This window comes from Ursus americanus, chromosome 2, assembly GCF_024610735.1.
Source record: "Ursus americanus isolate L20-20 chromosome 2, mUrsAme1.1.p, whole genome shotgun sequence".
NCBI classification, from domain to species: domain Eukaryota; kingdom Metazoa; phylum Chordata; class Mammalia; order Carnivora; family Ursidae; genus Ursus; species Ursus americanus.
In genome coordinates, this window is record NC_142128.1 from 86,060,391 (window position 1) to 86,080,032 (window position 19,642).

General features: G+C 36.4%; 1 protein-coding gene across 3 annotated transcripts in view; it reads left to right on the forward strand.

Moving 5' to 3' along the window:
• The window catches only part of HMCN1 (hemicentin 1), a 467,939-nt gene that overhangs the window by 271,442 nt on the left and 176,855 nt on the right, over nucleotides 1-19,642 (forward strand). For all 3 annotated transcript variants that reach the window (XM_087858481.1, XM_045811326.2, XM_087858478.1), the window contains exons 31-36: nucleotides 1,575-1,853; nucleotides 2,355-2,636; nucleotides 3,362-3,470; nucleotides 4,416-4,585; nucleotides 5,742-5,896; nucleotides 14,644-14,767. In XM_087858481.1, the coding sequence (XP_087714607.1) occupies nucleotides 1,575-1,853; nucleotides 2,355-2,636; nucleotides 3,362-3,470; nucleotides 4,416-4,585; nucleotides 5,742-5,896; nucleotides 14,644-14,767 (1,119 nt within the window). The remainder of the gene's footprint in view (nucleotides 1-1,574; nucleotides 1,854-2,354; nucleotides 2,637-3,361; nucleotides 3,471-4,415; nucleotides 4,586-5,741; nucleotides 5,897-14,643; nucleotides 14,768-19,642) is intronic.

Genomic DNA, 19,642 nt, shown 5'->3' on the forward strand with positions numbered 1-19,642 from the left:
TCCGTAAATTTTGTGTCATCAAAAACGGTAGGTGAATGTTTGTCACTGTGAGCTAGTTCTAAGAATGAGTATTAGAAAATATTAAGGTACTCTATTTAGCACCCAGCTCTTATTTTCTAAAATCCTTTTCCACTAAAGGAGCCAGGGCTTCCTAGAGAAATGGTAAATTCTAGGGTTGGGACAGGGAATATACAAGATGAGCCTGTAGCATGTAGTAGGGTCAAAAAGTAAGAAAGTATCAAAATAGTAAAGTGGCGTGGATATATCAAAGTAACATAGGAACCAAAGAAATAGCTTCCAGTGGTCAAAACTGGAACAATTTGAACAATAAATTAAATAATGTAATATTAGATTATAACCCAAAGTATAAAATAAGTTTCAATGAGTTCATACTGATATAAATAAATTTTTGAATAAGTGAATAAATTGGGGAGGAGAAACAAAATGATAGAGAATAATTCCAAATAAATTATGTAGGTATTCTTCTCTTAAGAAGTAGAACATAACTCCCCACCCCATATGTATGGGCTGGAAAGAGTGATTCCTTTCCCAGAAAAGGGGGAAAGGAGAGCAACTTTACAGTGGAGAAACCTAGCAAAAGCTACTGCCACCAGAGTATCGAGGTGAACATCATTATGATAAGTCATGCTGATAATTTGTACCTTTGATAGGATCTGATGAGAAGGTTATTTTACCTCTGTGATCTTCCTCCTTAAACAAATAACCCTAGTCCAGCCATAAGAGAAATATTCTATAATATATCCTATTCTAAAATGAAAGTTTAATAAACTAATATTAAGGCACTCCCAATTCAGGCACATGCCATTTGATTTGTTTTAACTTGTTGCAATTATAGCACAATCCTGGAATGACCACAGTCAAAAGATGAGCAGGAATCGAGCCACTTGAGTTGTTTTTCCAACAGCAGAGTTCTCATGTGGTGTGAGAGGCCAGGAATGTGGTTGCTGAATTATGGAAGATACACATGTAGCCAATTAGATGAGTAAAGTTGAGTGAATGAACTCTTGGCAGCTAAAACAAACAAACAAACAAACAAACAAACAAACAACCCAAGCCCAACAACAACAAAACAAAAACCATTAAGAAGCAAAAGTTCAAGCTTCCACAGCTATTTCCAGTAGCTGGTTCTGAAGACACTTCGACCTTTAGTATTTGCGGGGAGAGGGCATGCGGTCATACCACATCTGACATTTTTAGTTCCCTTGGCCTGATGTCAAGTGTATTCTATCTACTTTAAGTGGGGTTTTATTTTGTTTTGCTTTGTTTGTTAAACATAACTTTCTTAGTTACTGTAATATGATCTATTGGACTCAAATGAACCCCTGAAACTGAAACTGTGACTTTTTGCTTTTACTGAAATCCGAAACCCAAAAGGAGGGCGATAAAGATCGAAAAGATAGGCAATTTATTATCAGTAGATAAATCATAGACTTCCTAATTGTCTTTAATTCCTAAATACTTTAAATGCATTATTTAAACATCTACAGCATTTAAGAATTTGATGCAGACGCTAAAGCTTAGAAAACTTGTTTCTGTTCTGAAATCCTTTCTAGTTCCACCTACTATTAAAGGAGGGAACGTCACCACAGAAATATCAGCATTGATCAACAGCATAATTAAACTGGAATGTGAAACACGGGGACTGCCGATGCCTGCTATTACTTGGTATAAGGATGGCCAACCAGTCATAGCCAACTCACAAGCACTTTATATTGATAAAGGACAATTTCTTCATATCCCTCGAGCACAGGTTTCTGATTCAGCAACATATACGTGTCATGCAACCAATGTTGCTGGAACTGCTGAAAAATCATTCCACGTGGACGTCTATGGTAAGGAAAAAATACGTGCTTTAATCACATACCTTTCTGTCTATGCTTTTTAATATGCCTACGTCTGATTCATTCACTAATAAATTCCTGGTGGGTTTGATTATTTTCAAAATGGGTGGATAGGAATTGGCAGAATTGTCCCATGATTTAGAAAAAAATATTTTTAAAAGCTACAGTTAGCAAGAAGTGGTCCTTTCATTTGCCCAACCATTTGCCCATGGCACATGGGGCATCTAGACCATTTGGTTTTTATGGAGAAGGTAAAGTAGTTGTTAGGACTAAGATCATTTTCTATCATTTACCCTTTGTAAGCCAGACACAGAACAAAGTATCCCACAATATTTAGGATAGTTGCAGATCAGCTAACCCAAAAAATTCTTTCCTTAATAGCTTAGAAGGAGACAGACATGTATGTAGTTTCTATGGTCTACGTGAAAACAAAATCCCCTTTATTTCATTAGGATTTCAAAGATGCCTGAAATATTACTTTTTTCTACCTAGTTCCTCCAATGATAGAAGGTGACTTGGCCGTACCTCTGAATAAGCAAGTGGTTATTGCTCATTCGCTGACACTAGAGTGTAAAGCTACTGGCAACCCTCCTCCAGTTCTCACCTGGTTAAAAGACGGTGTACCTGTGAAAGCCAGTGACAACATCCGTACCGAAGCTGGTGGGAAGAAACTGGAAATCTTGAGTGCCCTGGAAGTTGATCAGGGACAGTATGTATGTGTGGCTACCAGTGTGGCAGGAGAAAAGGAAATCAAATATGAAGTTGATGTCCTAGGTAAATAAGGATGCCACTATCTGGATTCCAGATCCATAGCAAAACCTGACCATTTTATTAAATGCTTTTTTGGTTGTACAACAATGAAACAATCTTAGAGAAGTTTCAGTTATCTGTTCAGCTCCGGACTGCACATTACTAAGTGGTGGATTTATTACCAGAGTCCCAAGATCTAAGAACCCACATAAATCTTCCACTGATTTTGATAGGTATGCTTTGTATTTGTAGGTGCATTGATGTATTTTACATCTGTGACAGTATCTGATCGCAGTGAGTGATACCATGGTCCTCTGTCATGAGCACTATGCTATGTCTAGTGCAGGAAACAGTCTCTGGGCCTTGGGAAGTCATCTTGCAATGTTTTTAGTCTCTGTTTCTCTATAAATTAAAGGCTTTTTGCACAGAGGTCCAATTTCTGAGGTTCACTTCTCTTATTATTACGAAAATAAGCAGCATAAACTATGAACCAACTTTATATTCAGGTGGCATCAGCAGCACCAGAGTGCTCGATTAATTGAGAAAAATCCACAGCATATCAAAAATACCTTCATTGATCCTAGCAAGTGTGTATGATAAAATATATTTTACATTTCAAATCCCCTTCATGTACCAAATTCCTATGATACTTGTCAGCTTTCTGAACTGCAACTTAGTATTGCTTAAAATGGTGGTGTATTTTTTCTGGTGTACATTTCTTCGTATGTTACATCTCTGTTGTTTTCTAGTGCCACCAGCTATAGAAGGAGGAGATGAAACATCTTACTTCATTGTGATGGTTAATAACTTACTGGAGCTAGATTGTCAAGTGACAGGCTCTCCCACACCAACTATCATGTAAGGGTTTTGGTATGTCTTCTAAATACCTCCCACTTCTTTATTTGAGTGTTTTAGGGCTATCTTGAAAAAGTTTCTGTGTCATTAAAAGGTGGCCATATAAAATTATATTCTTTATGTTCCTCTTTTAAAAGACATACTCTATATCGAAGGCAACTTTTGCTTAATAATCACACGACCCCTAAATCTGTTCAATTAGAGGAATTTCATGTATGCTCCTAGAAATTACATTTTCAGTTCATAGAGACAGACTAGTAAGCAGTATCTGTCAGATCTTCTTGAGGCACTGAAATGTTTAATGAATAAGTAAAAAGAAATGTACTGCACATATTAGGGAAATAGAAGAAGTTACCATGCATATATGTTTACCAATTCTTTTTTCTCATTCCTTCATTCACAAAGCATTTTGTGAATACTTACCTTCATTTCCAAGGTGCAGGATATGCAAAGGAACAGTTAGTCAATCATATGTTCACATATGATTACAAAATAGAATGGAAAATGATAACTCATAAGAAATGAAAAAATAATGATATATGATTTCAGAGTTTTATTTTACAGGTATTTTAGGAATGTATTCACTTGCTGGATAATATTATTTAAACATTTGAAGTAAATACTATTTAGGGGCACTTACCTCTTTGTTTCCTCAATGTAAATAGAAGGATGGAGAAAACACGTAACTACTGGGGTTCCAACACTTTGCCAACTTCTGTGTTGGGCCAGGTTTACTTTTTCTTTTCCCCATTGTAGTTCATTTTACAGAGTGGGCAAATAGGGAATTAGGCAAATACGTAATTGAGAATTTACATATCTATGTATGTGTAGAAACATTTAATATATAGATAAATCTAGTTCTTCTAAGATATACGCCCCACACGTATCTTTTGGGAACTAAGTTATTTAAAATACATCGCCAGACTTCTTTTTGCCTTGTTTCTATAGGTGGCTAAAGGATGGCCAGCTAATTGATGAAAGGGATGGATTCAAGATTTTACTAAATGGACGCAAATTGGTTATCGCACAGGCTCAAGTGTCAGATACAGGTCTTTATCGTTGTGTGGCGACAAACATTGCTGGTGACTACAAGAAGGAATTTGAAGTTACTGTTCATGGTATGCTGAAGAAGGGACATGAGCATTACATTTAAAATTAATTTATGCATTGTGTCATTATTTAAGTCAGGTGGTAGCTCAGTAATCTGGATAAATCTTGAGTTGTGGAAAGTAATATAAAGGATGTGAATTTGAATTAAAAATGGCAGATTAATCTGAAGGCACTTTACTAACACAGAGACTTAACCAAGAGACTTATGTAAATTAATATAAACATTTCACATGTTAGGAAGTGTATGCTACATAGAATGCCAGGGTCTGAGGAACAAGACCAAATAAGATAGAATAGGCAGGCAGCAAATTCCAAGTAAAGGGGTTGTGTCAGCTCTCCAGGGTTCAGCCAGAACAAGAGGGAGTGTGAATAAAGTCATTTCCAGAAATGGAGGCTAAGGATGTTATGTAGGATCCAGGGTAGATAGGGGCATTCACAGAACTAGCACAGAAGAGTCGGAACTACTAGTGTAATGACAGAGACAAACCTCGGCCATGGTATTGTGTGTCTCACTTTCCTGCCAACCTTGGGAAAGGAGGGACTGCAGTGAGAAGCAGGGGAGCCATTTAGAAGCTCTAACGGAGGTTTCTATGCACGTCAACTTTTTCGCTCTGTCCATGCAGACTTTTTTCCCCCTGCTTTTTCAATCCTGTGAAGAAATATAGCTGACCCTGTTTCTCAGTCTCAGTTCCAATTCCTGAGGGAGGGAATCTGGCAGGCCAGGTTAAATCAAGTTCCCATTCTGTATTCATTCAGCCTTGCTGGGGTCAGAGTCATGCAGTATAAATACAGGTAGAGGAAACCCACCCTGATTTAATGAGGTAGTTCTAGAGAAAAGGAGGATCATAATAAATTGGGAAAACATACCAAAATTTATAAGCCAAACATACATGTGGATTGCAGTTGCTATAAACACATCTTATTCTTTGGAGAATTAGAGATCCATACTTCAGAAATAAGTCATCTAAAATTGCTGAAAACTATAAGTTAAATGTATGGGATAAAATTATTTCATTGTTTCTTAAAATAGGAGTAAGTACTGGACCCACTGATTATGGTTTGTGTTCCCTCCCTCCCTCCCTCATTCTGTCCTTCCATCCCTTCCTGCTTTCCTTCCTTTCCTTCTTTCCTTCCTTCCTTCCTTCCTTCCTTCCTTAAATCTAGTTCCTCCAACAATCAAATCTTCGGGCCTTTCTGAGAGAGCCGTAGTGAAATACAAGCCTGTCACCTTGCAGTGCATCGCCAATGGCATTCCAAATCCGTCTATTACATGGTTAAAAGATGGCCAGCCTGTAAACACTGCCCAAGGAAATCTTAAAGTAAGTATAAATATTGCTGAGCCCCAAATGTGAAATCTCCATCGATCTTCCCAGAGCTATCACATTCTTTTTCCGAATTGTAGATTTTCCTGCTGGATAGAATTTACAGAAAATTTATTGAAACAGTATGTATTTTCCTTAGAGTTTTTTAGAATTTAACTTAATATTTTGACTTGAAAAATTGAATTAATTAAAGACCAATAACATTAATGATGATAATGATTTTAACGTTGTGGTTGGTGTTTTTATTATTTCAATTTATGCCTGTTTTACCTTATTGAAAAACTGGTGTCTTGTGGATGAATGAACGGTGTTCATTACTGACTCAGAGTATCCCCAGTATACCATAGACTAAGATTAAGATAAAATCATATCTACATAAACCTAAGTGAAATAAGTCTTGAAAAAAATACTTTAACTAGTTTATAAGCTTCAGGAGGGCAGAGACTCAGTCTGAATAAATTTACTTCTGTATCCTTCAACTGAGTCTAATCCCTGGCATATAAATATACCTCATATATTTCTGGATAGATAGATTGATTGATTTCAAACTTAGATAATCTCAATGATTCTTTTAAAAATCTGAATTAATAGATTTTGCTACTAGGATCAAGTTAGTTGACTAATGTGGGCTTGAACTTTGCTTGTAGTAAGTTTTCAGTAATGAAGGATGTTTTGAGTTCTTTTCCCAGTACAAATGATGGGTATCTGCTCATTTATTATTCCTATTCCAAATCCAATGGAACTAATCGTATACATTTATGCTAGTGAGAGATTCATTATGAAGCCTTAAAACATACTGCAGGGAGATAGACATTTATCACATAATCATATAAAAGTTTAATTATTAATTGTAATGAGTAACTTTAAGAGAAAATATGGAGAAGTATAAGAACAGATAATGTGGAAAGGCTTTAGGCATTAGGTAATTCATGGAGAAAGCCTTTGAATAGAGATCTGAAGAATACATAGGAGTTAAATGAGTGAATTAATGGAAGAGAACCATGTAGAGTATTTCAGAGATGTGTATGGGCAAACAACTTAAAGTAGAGGATCATGACACCTCCTGAGGACCTGATAGTAAGACAGTGGACTGAAGAACACAGAGCAAGGTGAGGTGGTATTAGAAGAGACCAGGGAGTAGAAGGCATTTAAGTAATAGTAATAATTTTATTTTTACTTTAAAGCAATGGGAGATCTTTGAAGAGTATCAAGAGAGTAGTGACAGAATCTGATTTACATTTTTAATAATTACTTGCCCCTATTAGATAATGAATTGAAGGAGTTTAAAGTAGATATGTGGGCAGGGGTGGTCCAAGACAGTCATGTAGGAAGATCCTGAACTCACCATCCCACAGACACACCAAATCTACTGCCACATACAGCACAATTCCCTCTGAAAATGATTTGAAAGCTAGCTGAACAGCTCCTCCACAACAAAGGATAAAAGGGCAACATCAAGATGGACAGGAGAGGCAAATACCCAATCTTGCCAAAAACTATACCATACCAACTCATAATAGGGAGGGATCTCATGAGTCTGCAGCTTCTCCCTGAGGAGCATGGGGTTGGTGCCCTACATCAGGCATTCCAACCCTTGGGACCTGTACTGGAGAGACAAGACATACAATATCCAGCTTTGGAAACCAATGGAGCTTACATCCAAGAGACCCAAAGGACTATAGGAGTCTGAGATACTTCTTTTAAATGACTCACATGCAGACTTACTGGCCCTGGGGCCTAGTGCAAAGATTTGAAAAGTGCCTAGACTAGACTATATGTGAAGGAGATTCATTTGCTAATTTTAAAGCATCTGCCAGAGGGACAGGGACCAGTAGAGACTTTCTCCAGGGACAGAGGTGCTGTCAGGCACCAGTTTTACACTCTCCCTCCACCTTACTGGTAAAAGCAGATATGCACAGTCACAGCAATCTCCCACTGCCTTGCTAAAATGGAGATGGGGAGGGAAGATGCTCTACCCCCCAGCATTCTTCACCTGCCTTGCTAAAGCTGCAGGCATGCCCCCACCCCAAGTACTTTCCCACTGCCTCAGTAGAGCTAACAGGCAAGCGCAGTCCACACAAGGGACACCCCTTGACTGCCTGGACCCAGTGGCCAGAGGGGCTTGTATTCCGGGGCCATGTGGGACTGTAACAATAATCAGAAAAGCTGTTTTTGGCAGGCTACCACACCCAAGTGGTACACACAGTAACTGGAATACACTCCTAGTCTGCTGGTAAAAAAGGCCCACCCACTGGTCCTGGAGCTTCAGCCTGAGGGACAGGCTTCAGGTCTGTCACATATGTAGAGGCTATGAAGGCACTCTCAGGGACCATAGCCAGGGAGACACCACCTTTGTGTTCTCTCGTGGCCTTGCTGTAGCTCACTGGTACCTCCCAGCAAGGAGCATATACACACACACCTGAAGCCCTGATTTTTGCAACTGTCACCCAAGGGACACCTCCAGATCCCCTGGTCTGAAGGCCAGCAGGGTTTACAATTGCAGTCCTGTAGGACTGTATATAGCTGTGTACTTTAAAAGCTGCTGCCTAAGGATCTGGCTTCTAGTCAGCCTGAAACCAGGTGCTGACTGAGATTCCTCTCTTTGGAACACTGCTAGGTCTTGGAACACCCTTAATAACTGGGACTTATCAAGAATAAATCAGGCTACTTAGGCAGTCACAAGGTCTGAGAGACAACCAAGAGCTAGGGGAGGTTTGAACAATGAGGTTAATCTACACAAGGCTACTCTTTTAAGACCGGGAAGATAGCTATTTTGCCTAATACATAGAAATGAACACAGAGACTCAAGCAAAATGAGGAAACAGAAGTATGTTTCAAATGGAAGAACAGAACAAAAACCTCAGAAAACGACCTTCATGAAATGGAAATAAGTAATATACCTGATAAAGAGTTCAAAGTAATGGCCATAAAGATGCTCACTGAACTCAGGAAAAGAATGGATGAACACAGCGAGAACTGCAACAAAAGATAGAAAATATAAGAAAGTACCAAACAGAAGTCACAGAGCTGAAGAATGCAATAATTAATTGTACTAGGAGGTTCAACAGCTGATTAGATGAAGCAGAAGGACAGATCAGTGACTTGGAAAACAGCAGTGGGACTCACCCAAACAGAGCAGCAAAAAGAAAAAATAATTTTTAAAAAATGAAGATAGCTTAAGGGATCTAAGGGGCAACACGAAGTGGAATAGCATTCACATTATATGGATTCCAGAAGGGGAAGAGACAGAGAAAGGGGCAGAAAACACATTTCAAGAAATAATGGCTGAAAACCTCTCTAAACTGGGGAAGGAAACAAACATCCAGGTCCAAGAAGCATAAATAAGATGAACCCAGAGAGATCCACAGGAAGAGACTTTATAATTAAAATGTAAAAAGTTAAAGATAAGAAGAAAATCTTAAAGGTAGCAAGAGAAAAGCCATTTGTTAGGTGCAAGCGAACCCCGCCCCCATAAGACTATCAGCTGATTTTTCAGCAGAAATCTTGAAAGCCAGAAGAGAGTGGCATGATATATTTGAAATGCTGAAAGGAAAAAAAAAAAAAAAAACTTCCAACCAAGAATACACTACCCGGCAAGGTTATTATTCAGAATTGAAAGAGAATAAAGATATTTTTAGACAAGCAAAAGGTAAAAGAATTCCTCATCACTAAACTGTCCCAACAAGAAATGTTAAAGGGACTTCTTTAAGCTGAAAAAAAAAGGCACTAACTAGTAACAAGAAAACATTTGAAAGTAAAAATGTCACTAGTAAAGGTAAATATATAGTAAAGGTAGTGGGTTAATTACTTATAAAGCCAGTATGAAGATAAAAATCAAAAGTAGTAAAATTATAACCACATTAACAGTTAAGGGAGACACAAAATAAAAGAATGTAAAATGTGACATCAAAAACATAAGACATTGTGGGGGAGTAAAAATGCAGAGTTTTAGAATGCATCCAAACTTAAGTTGCTATCAACATTAAAATGATCATACACCATGATTAAGATGAATTTACTCCAGGGATGTAAGTATGTTTCAACATTCACAAATCAACCAACATAATACACCACATTAATGAAATGAAGGATAAAAATTATATGATCGTCTCAATAGAAAAAGCATTTGACAAAAGTCAACATACATTTATGGTAAAAACCCTCAACAAAGTGGGTATAGAGGAAACATACCTCAACATAATTAAGGCCGTATATGACAAGCCCACAGCTAACATCATATGCAGTGGTGAAAAGCTGAAAGTTTTTTCGCTAAGATCAAGAGAAAGACAAGTATTCCCACTTTCATCGCTTTTTTTGAACATAGTATTGGAAGTCCTATCAAGAGCAATTAGGCAAGAAAAAGAAATAAAACATACAAATTGAAAAGGAAGAAGTAATACTGTCACTATTTGCAGACAATATGATTATATATATATGTATATATATAATATAATATAATATATTAAAGATTTTATTTATTTATTTGACAGAGAGAGAGACAGCCAGCGAGAGAGGGAACACAAGCAGGGGGAGTGGGAGAGGAAGAAACAGGCTCTCAGTGGAGGAGCCCGATGTGGGGCTCGATCCCAGAACCCTGGGATCACGCCCTGAGCTGAAGGCAGACGCTTAACGACTGAGCCACCCAGGCACCCCTGATTTTATATATTAAAAAAATCCCATAGACTTCACCAAAAAGTGTTAGAACTAATAAATGAAGTCAGTAAAGTTGCAGGTTACAAAATCAATATACAAAAATTGGTTTCATTTCTATACACTAACAAACTATCAGAAAGAGAGATTAAGAAAATAGTCCCATTTAAAATTGCATAAAAAAGAATAAAAAGAAATTCAATCAAGGAGGTGAAAGGAAGTGAAAGTCCTATGCACTAGAAAATATAAGACAGTGATGAAAGAAATTGAAGAAAACACAAATAAATGGAAAGGTATCCCATGTCCATGGATTGGAAGAATTAATCTTGTTTTAATGTTCCTATTACCCAAAGCAATCTATAGATTCAATACAATTCCTATCAAAATTCCAATGGCATTTTCCACAGAAATAGAACAAACAATCCTAAAATTTGTATGGAACCACAAAAGACCCCAAGTAGCCGAAGCAATCTTAAGAAAGAAAAACAAATCTGGAAGCATCATACTGTTTTCAAACTATACTACAAAGCTGTAGTAATCAAAAACAGTTTGGAATTGGCATAAAAACAGACATATAGATCAATGGAACAGAACAGAGAGCCCGGAAATAAACTGACACATATATGGCTGGTTAATTTATGACAAAGAAGGCAAGAATATACAATGGGGAAAGGATGTTCTCTTCAATAAATGATGTTGGAAATATTGGACAGTCACATGCAAAAGAATGAAACCAGAATGCTATCTTAAGCCATACACAAAAATCAGCTCAAAATGAATTAAAGACTTGAATGTAGAACCTGAAACCACAAAACTCCTGGAAGAAAACATAGGTAGTAAGCTTCCTGACAACAGTCTTGGCATTGAATTTTTAGATCTGACTCCCAAATCAAAGGCAACAAAGGAAAAATAAACAAGTGGGACTACATCAATCCAAAAAGCTTCTGTACAGGAAAGGAAACCACCAACAAAATAAAAAGGCAGCCTATTAAATAAGGGGAAAATTTTAAGTCATATATCTGATAAGGGGTTAATATCCAAAGTATATGAAGAGCTCAACTCAATAGCAAAAGAAAACAAAAAAAACCAAGCAATCTGATTTAAAAATGGGCACAAGATATAACTAGACATTTTACAAAGACATATAGATGTCCAACAGGCACATGGAAAAATGTTTAACATCAATAATTATTAGAGAAATGCATATCAAAACCATGAGGTATCACATCACACCTGTTTGAAGGCTATTATCAAAAAGACAAGAAATAACAAATGTTGGTGAGGTTGTGGAGAAAAGGGAACCCTTGTGCGTTGTTGGTGGGAATGTACACTAGTGCAGCCACTATGGAAAACAGTATGGAGAGTCTTCAAAAAATAAAAATCAGAGCCACCATATGACTCAGCAATTCCATTTCTGGATATTTATCCCAAGAATACAAAAACCCTAACTCAAAAAGATATATGCACCCACATGCTCATTGCAGCATTATTTATAATAGTCAGGACATGGAAACAACCAAAGTGTTCATCAGTAGATGAAAGGGTAAAGAAGATATGATAACACACACACACACACACACACACACACACACACACACACACACACAGTGGAATACTATTCAATCATAAAAAAAGAATGAAGTCTTGCCATTTGTGACAAAATGGATAGACCTTAAGGGTGTTATGCTAATTGATATAAGTCAGACAGAGAAAGATAAATACCATGTGATTTCACTTATATGTGGAATCTAAAAAATAAAAGAAATAAAACTCATAGATACACATTGAACAGGTTGGTGATTGCCAGAGGAAAAGGGGGTTGAGAGGTGGGCAAAACAGGTGAAGGTGGTCAAGAGGTACAATATCCCAGATATTAAGTAAGTAAGTCATGGGGATATAATTACAGCATAGTGACTATACTCAATAATATTATATTGCATACTTGAAAGTTAACAGGAGAGTAAATCTTTAAAAATTCTCATCACAAAAAAATTTATAACTTTGTATGAAGACTAGACTTGTGATTATCACTTTGCAATGTGTATGAATATCGAATTGTTATGTTGTACACTTGAAACTAGTATAATATATGCTAATTTTACCTCCAAAAATAAACTTAAAAAGATAAAGAGTAAATGTGTGGAAAACAATTAGGTCTTATTCATCTAGGAAAGAGAAAAGATTGAAATTTAAACTCACATTCTAGCCATGAAGATGAGGATATATGGATATATTTGAGAATTATTGTTTCAATCATTAGGACTCAGTGATAAATTGCATATGAAAGTTGAGAGCACAGGAAATAAGGAGAACTTGGGGAATCTAACCTACACAGATGTGTATCTTATGATGCCATCCAGTGAGACAGGAGACTTTGGAGGACAACCCATTTAGGGGCAAAACACTGGATTTAAGTTTTAGACTTTTGGAGGTTAAGTTGACTTTAAAGAAAGTGGAGATCAGGTAGACCATGGAATATATGTTCCTGGAGCTCAAAGGAGAGTTCTGGCTGGAGATACTGACACATAGATGATATTTGAAACCATACACATGAATGAGTTAATCTAAGGGGAGACTCTTTATAGAAGAGAGAACTGACTTCGTTCAGAGTCTTAAAAAATTATGGCATTTAAAGGCCATGTGCAGAAGTGTAGAAGTGAATATTAATGTATGAATGTGGTGCTTAATGAGTTTAGTACACTGTGGCTGGAGAGTAGGTCAAGTGGGGGTTTACTTGGGAGTATATAGAGAGCAGATCATTTGGGGTCAGAATGTGGTAAGCATGGAGGACTATGCTGAGTTCAGATTTCATTCTGGACCAAGTGGGGAGCTATGAGTGAGCTTTGAAGGGAAATTGGTAAAAGGATCAAATTTGCATTTTAGACAAATTATTCTGGCAATTGCATATAAAATAGATTAACAGTTTGGGAGGTTGGAGACACTGGAATATAAATTAAGAAGCTATTATAATCCCACAGTGGTTGTGAGAATGGAAAAGTAGAGGATATGAAAAACATAGAGTAGTATAACTAATAGGAGAGTCAGAGTGGGCTCTGATATCAAGATGACTTGGAGACTAGTAGTACCATTAAACGAGATTGGAAACATGCAATGAAAAGTAGGTCTGGAGATACAAGGAAACAGTTATAAGCTTTGTTTTGGATGTGTTAAATTTCATGCGCTAACCCATCCAGCAGATTAGCTGGAACAGCAAGTGTCGGCGCTCAGGAGAGAAATTGAGGCCAGTACTATAAATTTTGGAGTCTGCACAGGATTCTTCCCTGAAGCTGTGAATTTGGATGGAAATGATCAGAAAGCTGAGCTTTATGTTTATGGGTCAGGAGGAGGAAGCAGATTCCGTAATCTCCTAAGAAAGTCAGAGATTGAGAACTGAAGACATTTTTGTATCTTTAACAGCCAGAGAGTAGAGTGATTCAGGAGTAGGTGGTCAGTAATGCCAAATGCTGTAGATGGTGAGAGAGAATGTGAGCTTACTACATAAGCTGCTGGATGTTGTGTTAGAAGTTACTGATAATCTCTGAATAATCAGTTTCAAAGAGTAACCACTGAATCACTAGTTCCAAAATGGTGGAGAAGAGAGAAATGAGAAATGAGGAAAAACAGTCAGGAAGAAATTTATCTGCATTTCCATTACTCATATTTTATAATTTTTATTGTTTTTCTGGCCCCCATGACCATTTAATCAAAAAAGATTGTTGTTTTAAAACTATTTATGAAGTGTTACATAAATGTGACCATATTTTTTTAAGTAGCTTAAATTTTCATCACATACCTCATTGTTCAGTGCTAAAGTCTTTTGTTCAGTGAAGTTTTATGACTGTACCAGCAGGCTGGCCTTAGGTTCTTTTATTTTGTGTTTTCCAATGAATAAGAAAAGTTTTTCAATCAAATCAGCCTTTTTTTTTTTTGGTATGATGAAGTGATCTGATTCTAATCTATCAGGAGATCATTAAGATATTGGCATAAAAATATAATTAAATAGCATAAATTTAAATGAGTTTGTCTATCTCAGCAAATGCTTTCAAGTTCAGTGTAAAGTACAAAGTGCTGCCATGCTTTCTGCTCCCAATTAGATACAGTCTTCTGGTCGAGTTTTACAAATTGCCAAAGCCCTGATGGAAGATGCTGGCAGATACACATGTGTGGCGACCAATGCAGCTGGAGAAACACAGCAGCACCTTCAGCTACACGTGCATGGTAATGTCATTCCCCTGTCTTAACAAAAGAACATTTCTAAGGCTTTTTTTGAACATGATGGCTCATTTTTATTGAATTACAGTGTAAAAGAAACAAGTGTTTATTTTTGTTTGTATGAGAAAAATATTTGTTTTTTTTTTTACATTATTGTAGTTATAATTGCTCATATTAAGATATCAGTTTTTCAAGGTATCTGTTAAGATGTTCAGGTTGTCAAATAGGATATGCTAAGCTCATAAATAAACATACTACCCTTAAGTTTTTAATTATTTGAATTCTGTTAACTAATAACTTTGTACAGATAACTTGTTGTAAAGGCAGAGTTGCAGGATTGCTCCTTAGCATTTTCTGTGATTTTTTTTTTTTTTTTTTTTTTTTTTGCTGGCTATAAGAGGGATTTTGTAAGTAGAAGCTTTCTTGACTTAGGTTCTTCTCTCAAGTACTTTAGTAAAAAGTCTGGGTAGCCATGGAATATCTCATGAATATTACAGCTTCATAATAAACTTAAAAGATGATTTGACCTTGAATGTGAGACTTCAGATCTCTGGAATCTCATCAGAAAGGGTCAAGAATTATAGGCTTGGACTTTCCTAATTCAGCCAAATATATTTGCAGAGAGCTATCCAAGATTTCCATGTGATACCTTCCTCATTTTCTCTAATCCTTGTGATTGTTAAATAATTTATTCATTCACTTCATTTATTCTTCGTTCATTTATTCACATATTTACTCTACATTTACTGAGCAATTTAACCTAGAAGGATGCTCCAGCATCTAGCTTGATTCCAGTTACATTATCAGTAGGCAATCAATAAATATTAACAAATGAAAAAAGTGAATAGTATGTGAATGAAAAAATTTAAATTGGACATTGAATTCTTCTAATCTACTTCTTTACGTATTTTATTTTATTTAAATCAACTAGTTGGGGCCCCCTGGGTGGCTCAGATGGTTAAGGATCTGCCTCGGGCTCAGGTCGTGATCTCAGAGTCCTGGAATTGAGACCAGCTCCCTGCTCAGTGGGGGGTCTGCTTCTCTCTCTCACTGTCCCTCTGTGCACTCTCTCTCTCAAATAAATAAAATCTTAAAAAAATAAATAAATCAACTAGTTAAAAGATTCAGATCGTCAGTTCCCTAAATGTTTTAATAAAACAATTTATTTTCCCACTTTCCCCAAATACGTACACCTAATTTATGGATGTCATATACACAAACCATGTTCTTTAGGACTTTTACTTTTTCATTTAGTAATTAACTTAAAGACCAATATCTCATTATAACTATCTTGAAATTGGCTTGATTGAAATTGACCCTGCTCTCCTTAAGTTGCCTTGAATTTACCTTGTTTCTCATAAGGCCTCCTCCCTCACACTAGTGCTCTTTGGCAGCTGTCTCCAGCTCATACTGAGATCTCCACTTCCATTTAAGAGTGTGCTGTGGGTGGGTTTGCTCTCCTTTCCTCATTTTCCTACCCTGAGGGTCCTTTTCTCCTCATTTTACAGGCTATTTATCTTTTCCCTTACAATAATTTCAGTCCTTATCTAGTCTCCATTGTTGGCTAAAAGGAAACAGTTAAGTGGGATAGCATCATATGCTGCAATCATCTCAGGCACCAGAGTCAGACCAATTGTGGTTTAAATTCTATGCTAACCATGATCTGTGTAACCTCGAGCCAACCATTTAATTTCTCTGAGTATCTGACTTGAAGAGTGCTTTTGAGGTTTTGAAGTATTAGATGTAAAATATCTCCCACTTTTACTCTCTCAGGTGTTATCAAAAAGAAGGGTGTTTTTGTTCTCTAGACTGGATTAAAATATTGAATGAAGAGTGTATATTGAAGAACAGAGTGTATGTCTCTAGAGCTGGGAAGAACCAAACATTAGTGTTGGGGCTCCCAAACTTCAGTGTTCATAAAAGTCATATGTATTACATGTTAAAAATGCGGCTTCCTGGGCCCAGGTCCAGATCTCTTGAAATAACTTCTCTGGTGCAAGTGGTCTGTATGTCATTACTCAGAGGAACATTGGCCCAGACTCTAAAAACTGGCTTAGAGACTTACTAATGTAGTCAAGAATGATTCAAAACCAGAGTTCATGAAAGAAATTAAGGATCCCATCATATACAAAGCAAAAACAGAAACAAACAAAGAGTCAACACCTAGGAAAACATAAGTCTATAAACCTACGATATGAATATGGTAACAAAATGTATGTTAACAGGGATTGCAATTAGGGTACACACCTACACAGAAAATCATCAGAGAGCAGGACAACAAGCTGGAAGACATCTGAGTTAATGTGAAAGGAAAGAAACAGAAGGATAGTCATTGTAAGGATTTATTAAATGCTACCAAATTGGATGGAGAATATGAAACAATCTTCTTGATACAAATCACAAATGGAATAGAGTAAGATACTTAAAGTACCTGAAAATGTTTTACTAATATGACCTTGACTTGTCCAGATAACAGTTCATCAGTCTGAAGGGAGAATAGATGATGAAATGAACTTCTGATCTAATACTGATTATTATCAACTTGAAAGGAAGTGATTGGCTACTGTACAGGAATCGACAGAAAGTTGACATATTACTTTGGCACTCCTGAAAAGCGAAGTCACATTAGATGTAAATGGGTCCCAACTTGATTCTGTCCCCTTCAATACTTGTATTAATAACTTCAGTGAGAATTGGAGATGTTAACAAAAATTGTAGGAATTTCTAAAGGATTAGTTGACCATAGATTTCTAAAAGACTTAAGAAGTTAAAATGACAAGTTAATCTGATGTGAAACACTACATAAGAATAGGGTTGGAGAAGAGTGGCTTAAAGACACCACACATTGAAATACTGGAGATATCAATGGCTTTCTGCAATTACATAGATGCAGTCATTCAATTTCATAATAATGCTAATTAACCTTAGAGTCAGTAATAGAAACTTACAGTATGGACAACAAGAAAGGAATTAGCCCTGTTACACTCTTGCTCTCTAAATGCTTTTGAAGTAGTGTATCCAATCCTGGTGCTATATATTAAGAGGAACATTGAAAAATCTATAGAGAAGCAACCAGCATTTAATTTTTTTAACTTATTTAACCAATCTCATAGTTACTTTCTAACTGAGGATTTAATCCCAGTCTTTATTGATGGGGTAACACATTCAGCAAATGAGCATTTACAATAATTGGCATCCAAATGTATTCAATCCTAAGAAATTCAGCTTTCCAATTGTTTAATATTTTCCTTTCTTATAAAAAAGACTGTAGATGCTTCCATTCTTTTCAAGCATAGAAAAAAGTGTTTTCAAAAGGCAAAGGAAGGGTGGATTGTCTCCTGGAAGACATAGAAGACTAAGTCATGATCATGAGGAGAGGAACATCTTGTGAACCCCTAGGTTTCTTAGGGGGAGTTCTGTCCATTATAGAAGACAGAGACTCTTAGTAGGTGGTCCTTTTTGATCATCAAAGTTTCATAATTCTGAAAGTTCTCATTCTCTAGACCAAACTATGAAATTTTATCTAAACCTCGGATATTTGCCAAGTAAGACAGATGTTTCCACAAACAGATGATTACTTGGAGTCTAATGGCTCAAGCATTCATTACATCTGCACTTAATTATATCCTAGAAAAGATTAACCACAGTGAAGCACCCAGAAGTGGCATGTTGTGATTAAAAGCATGGGCTTTGAATTTGTGTCCCTGTACTGCCGAGTAATATCATGAGGACAATAGGCTTAGATGTTAATTTTTAAATCTGTTTTCTCATCTGTAAAATGGGAAGGATAATAATAATATAATCAGTAGGTTGTTGTGGGGATTGAATGAAAGACTATATGTGCTTACAGCTACAAGCTTAGCCTGGTTCCTGGTTTCTAGTTATCATCTGTAAATGGTAGCTTTACAACTGTTTTGGCCAAATGCATATTTGGCTTTTGGCCCTTTTCAAAGCACCAACATTTTCCAATATATCTGAAGTTCTGTTGCCATTACGGTTGGCCAGGAACTGTCTTGGGTCTGTATGAGTTGTCTGGTGAAAACATTAGTAGAGCACCCCTTAATTTAATTTTATTATTCTGAAGTATTTGCTTGGCTAACATCTGCTAACACCCACTTAAAAAAGTTTCCTCTATCGTTTCTGTGTTTTGCTTAATAGTTCACTTGTGACCTAAAGGAGACTTGGGAATGTTGTGGGAACTTTTTTTTTTCTTTTTTCTTTTTTTTTTTAAATGGATAACTTCAGTTCAGGACTCTAGTATTGTCTTGGTATAAATAAATTTATTACTCGTTATATCATAATTTTGGTGGTTGAGTGGGATTAACTCACTTTTAGATAGGTCATGTATTAAATCAAATTTAACCAGGATTTGAAAAAGTCAACTCATGCCCGTGAGTAATTAAAGTCATAGGTAAAGTCTAGCCCATAATATGTTCAGAAGCAGGTATTGTGGTTTTGGCATGGTAATGTGCATGCAGCTTTTGGAAGAAGGAGAATAGAGAAAAAAACCGAGTTGAATGGAATCCAACCTCCTGCTTGGAGTATGCAGACATCTATTGTTAACATAAGATATTGTTACCTTACTAATGTTTCTGTCTAAAACAGTGCTAAGCTAAATTCAAAATTGCAAGATGATTCTTTTAAATGCTAGAACGGAATTATAACTATCTATCTATCTATCTATCTATCTATCTATCTATCTCATATCTTCTTTATCCATTCATCTGTTGGTGAACGCTTAGATTGTTTCCATATCTTGGCTATTGTGAATAATGCTCTAGTGAACATGGGAGTGGATGTGTCTCTTTGAGATATTATTTCATTTCCTTCAATTATATGCCCAGAAGTAGGATTGCTAGATCATGTGGTAGTTCTATTTGT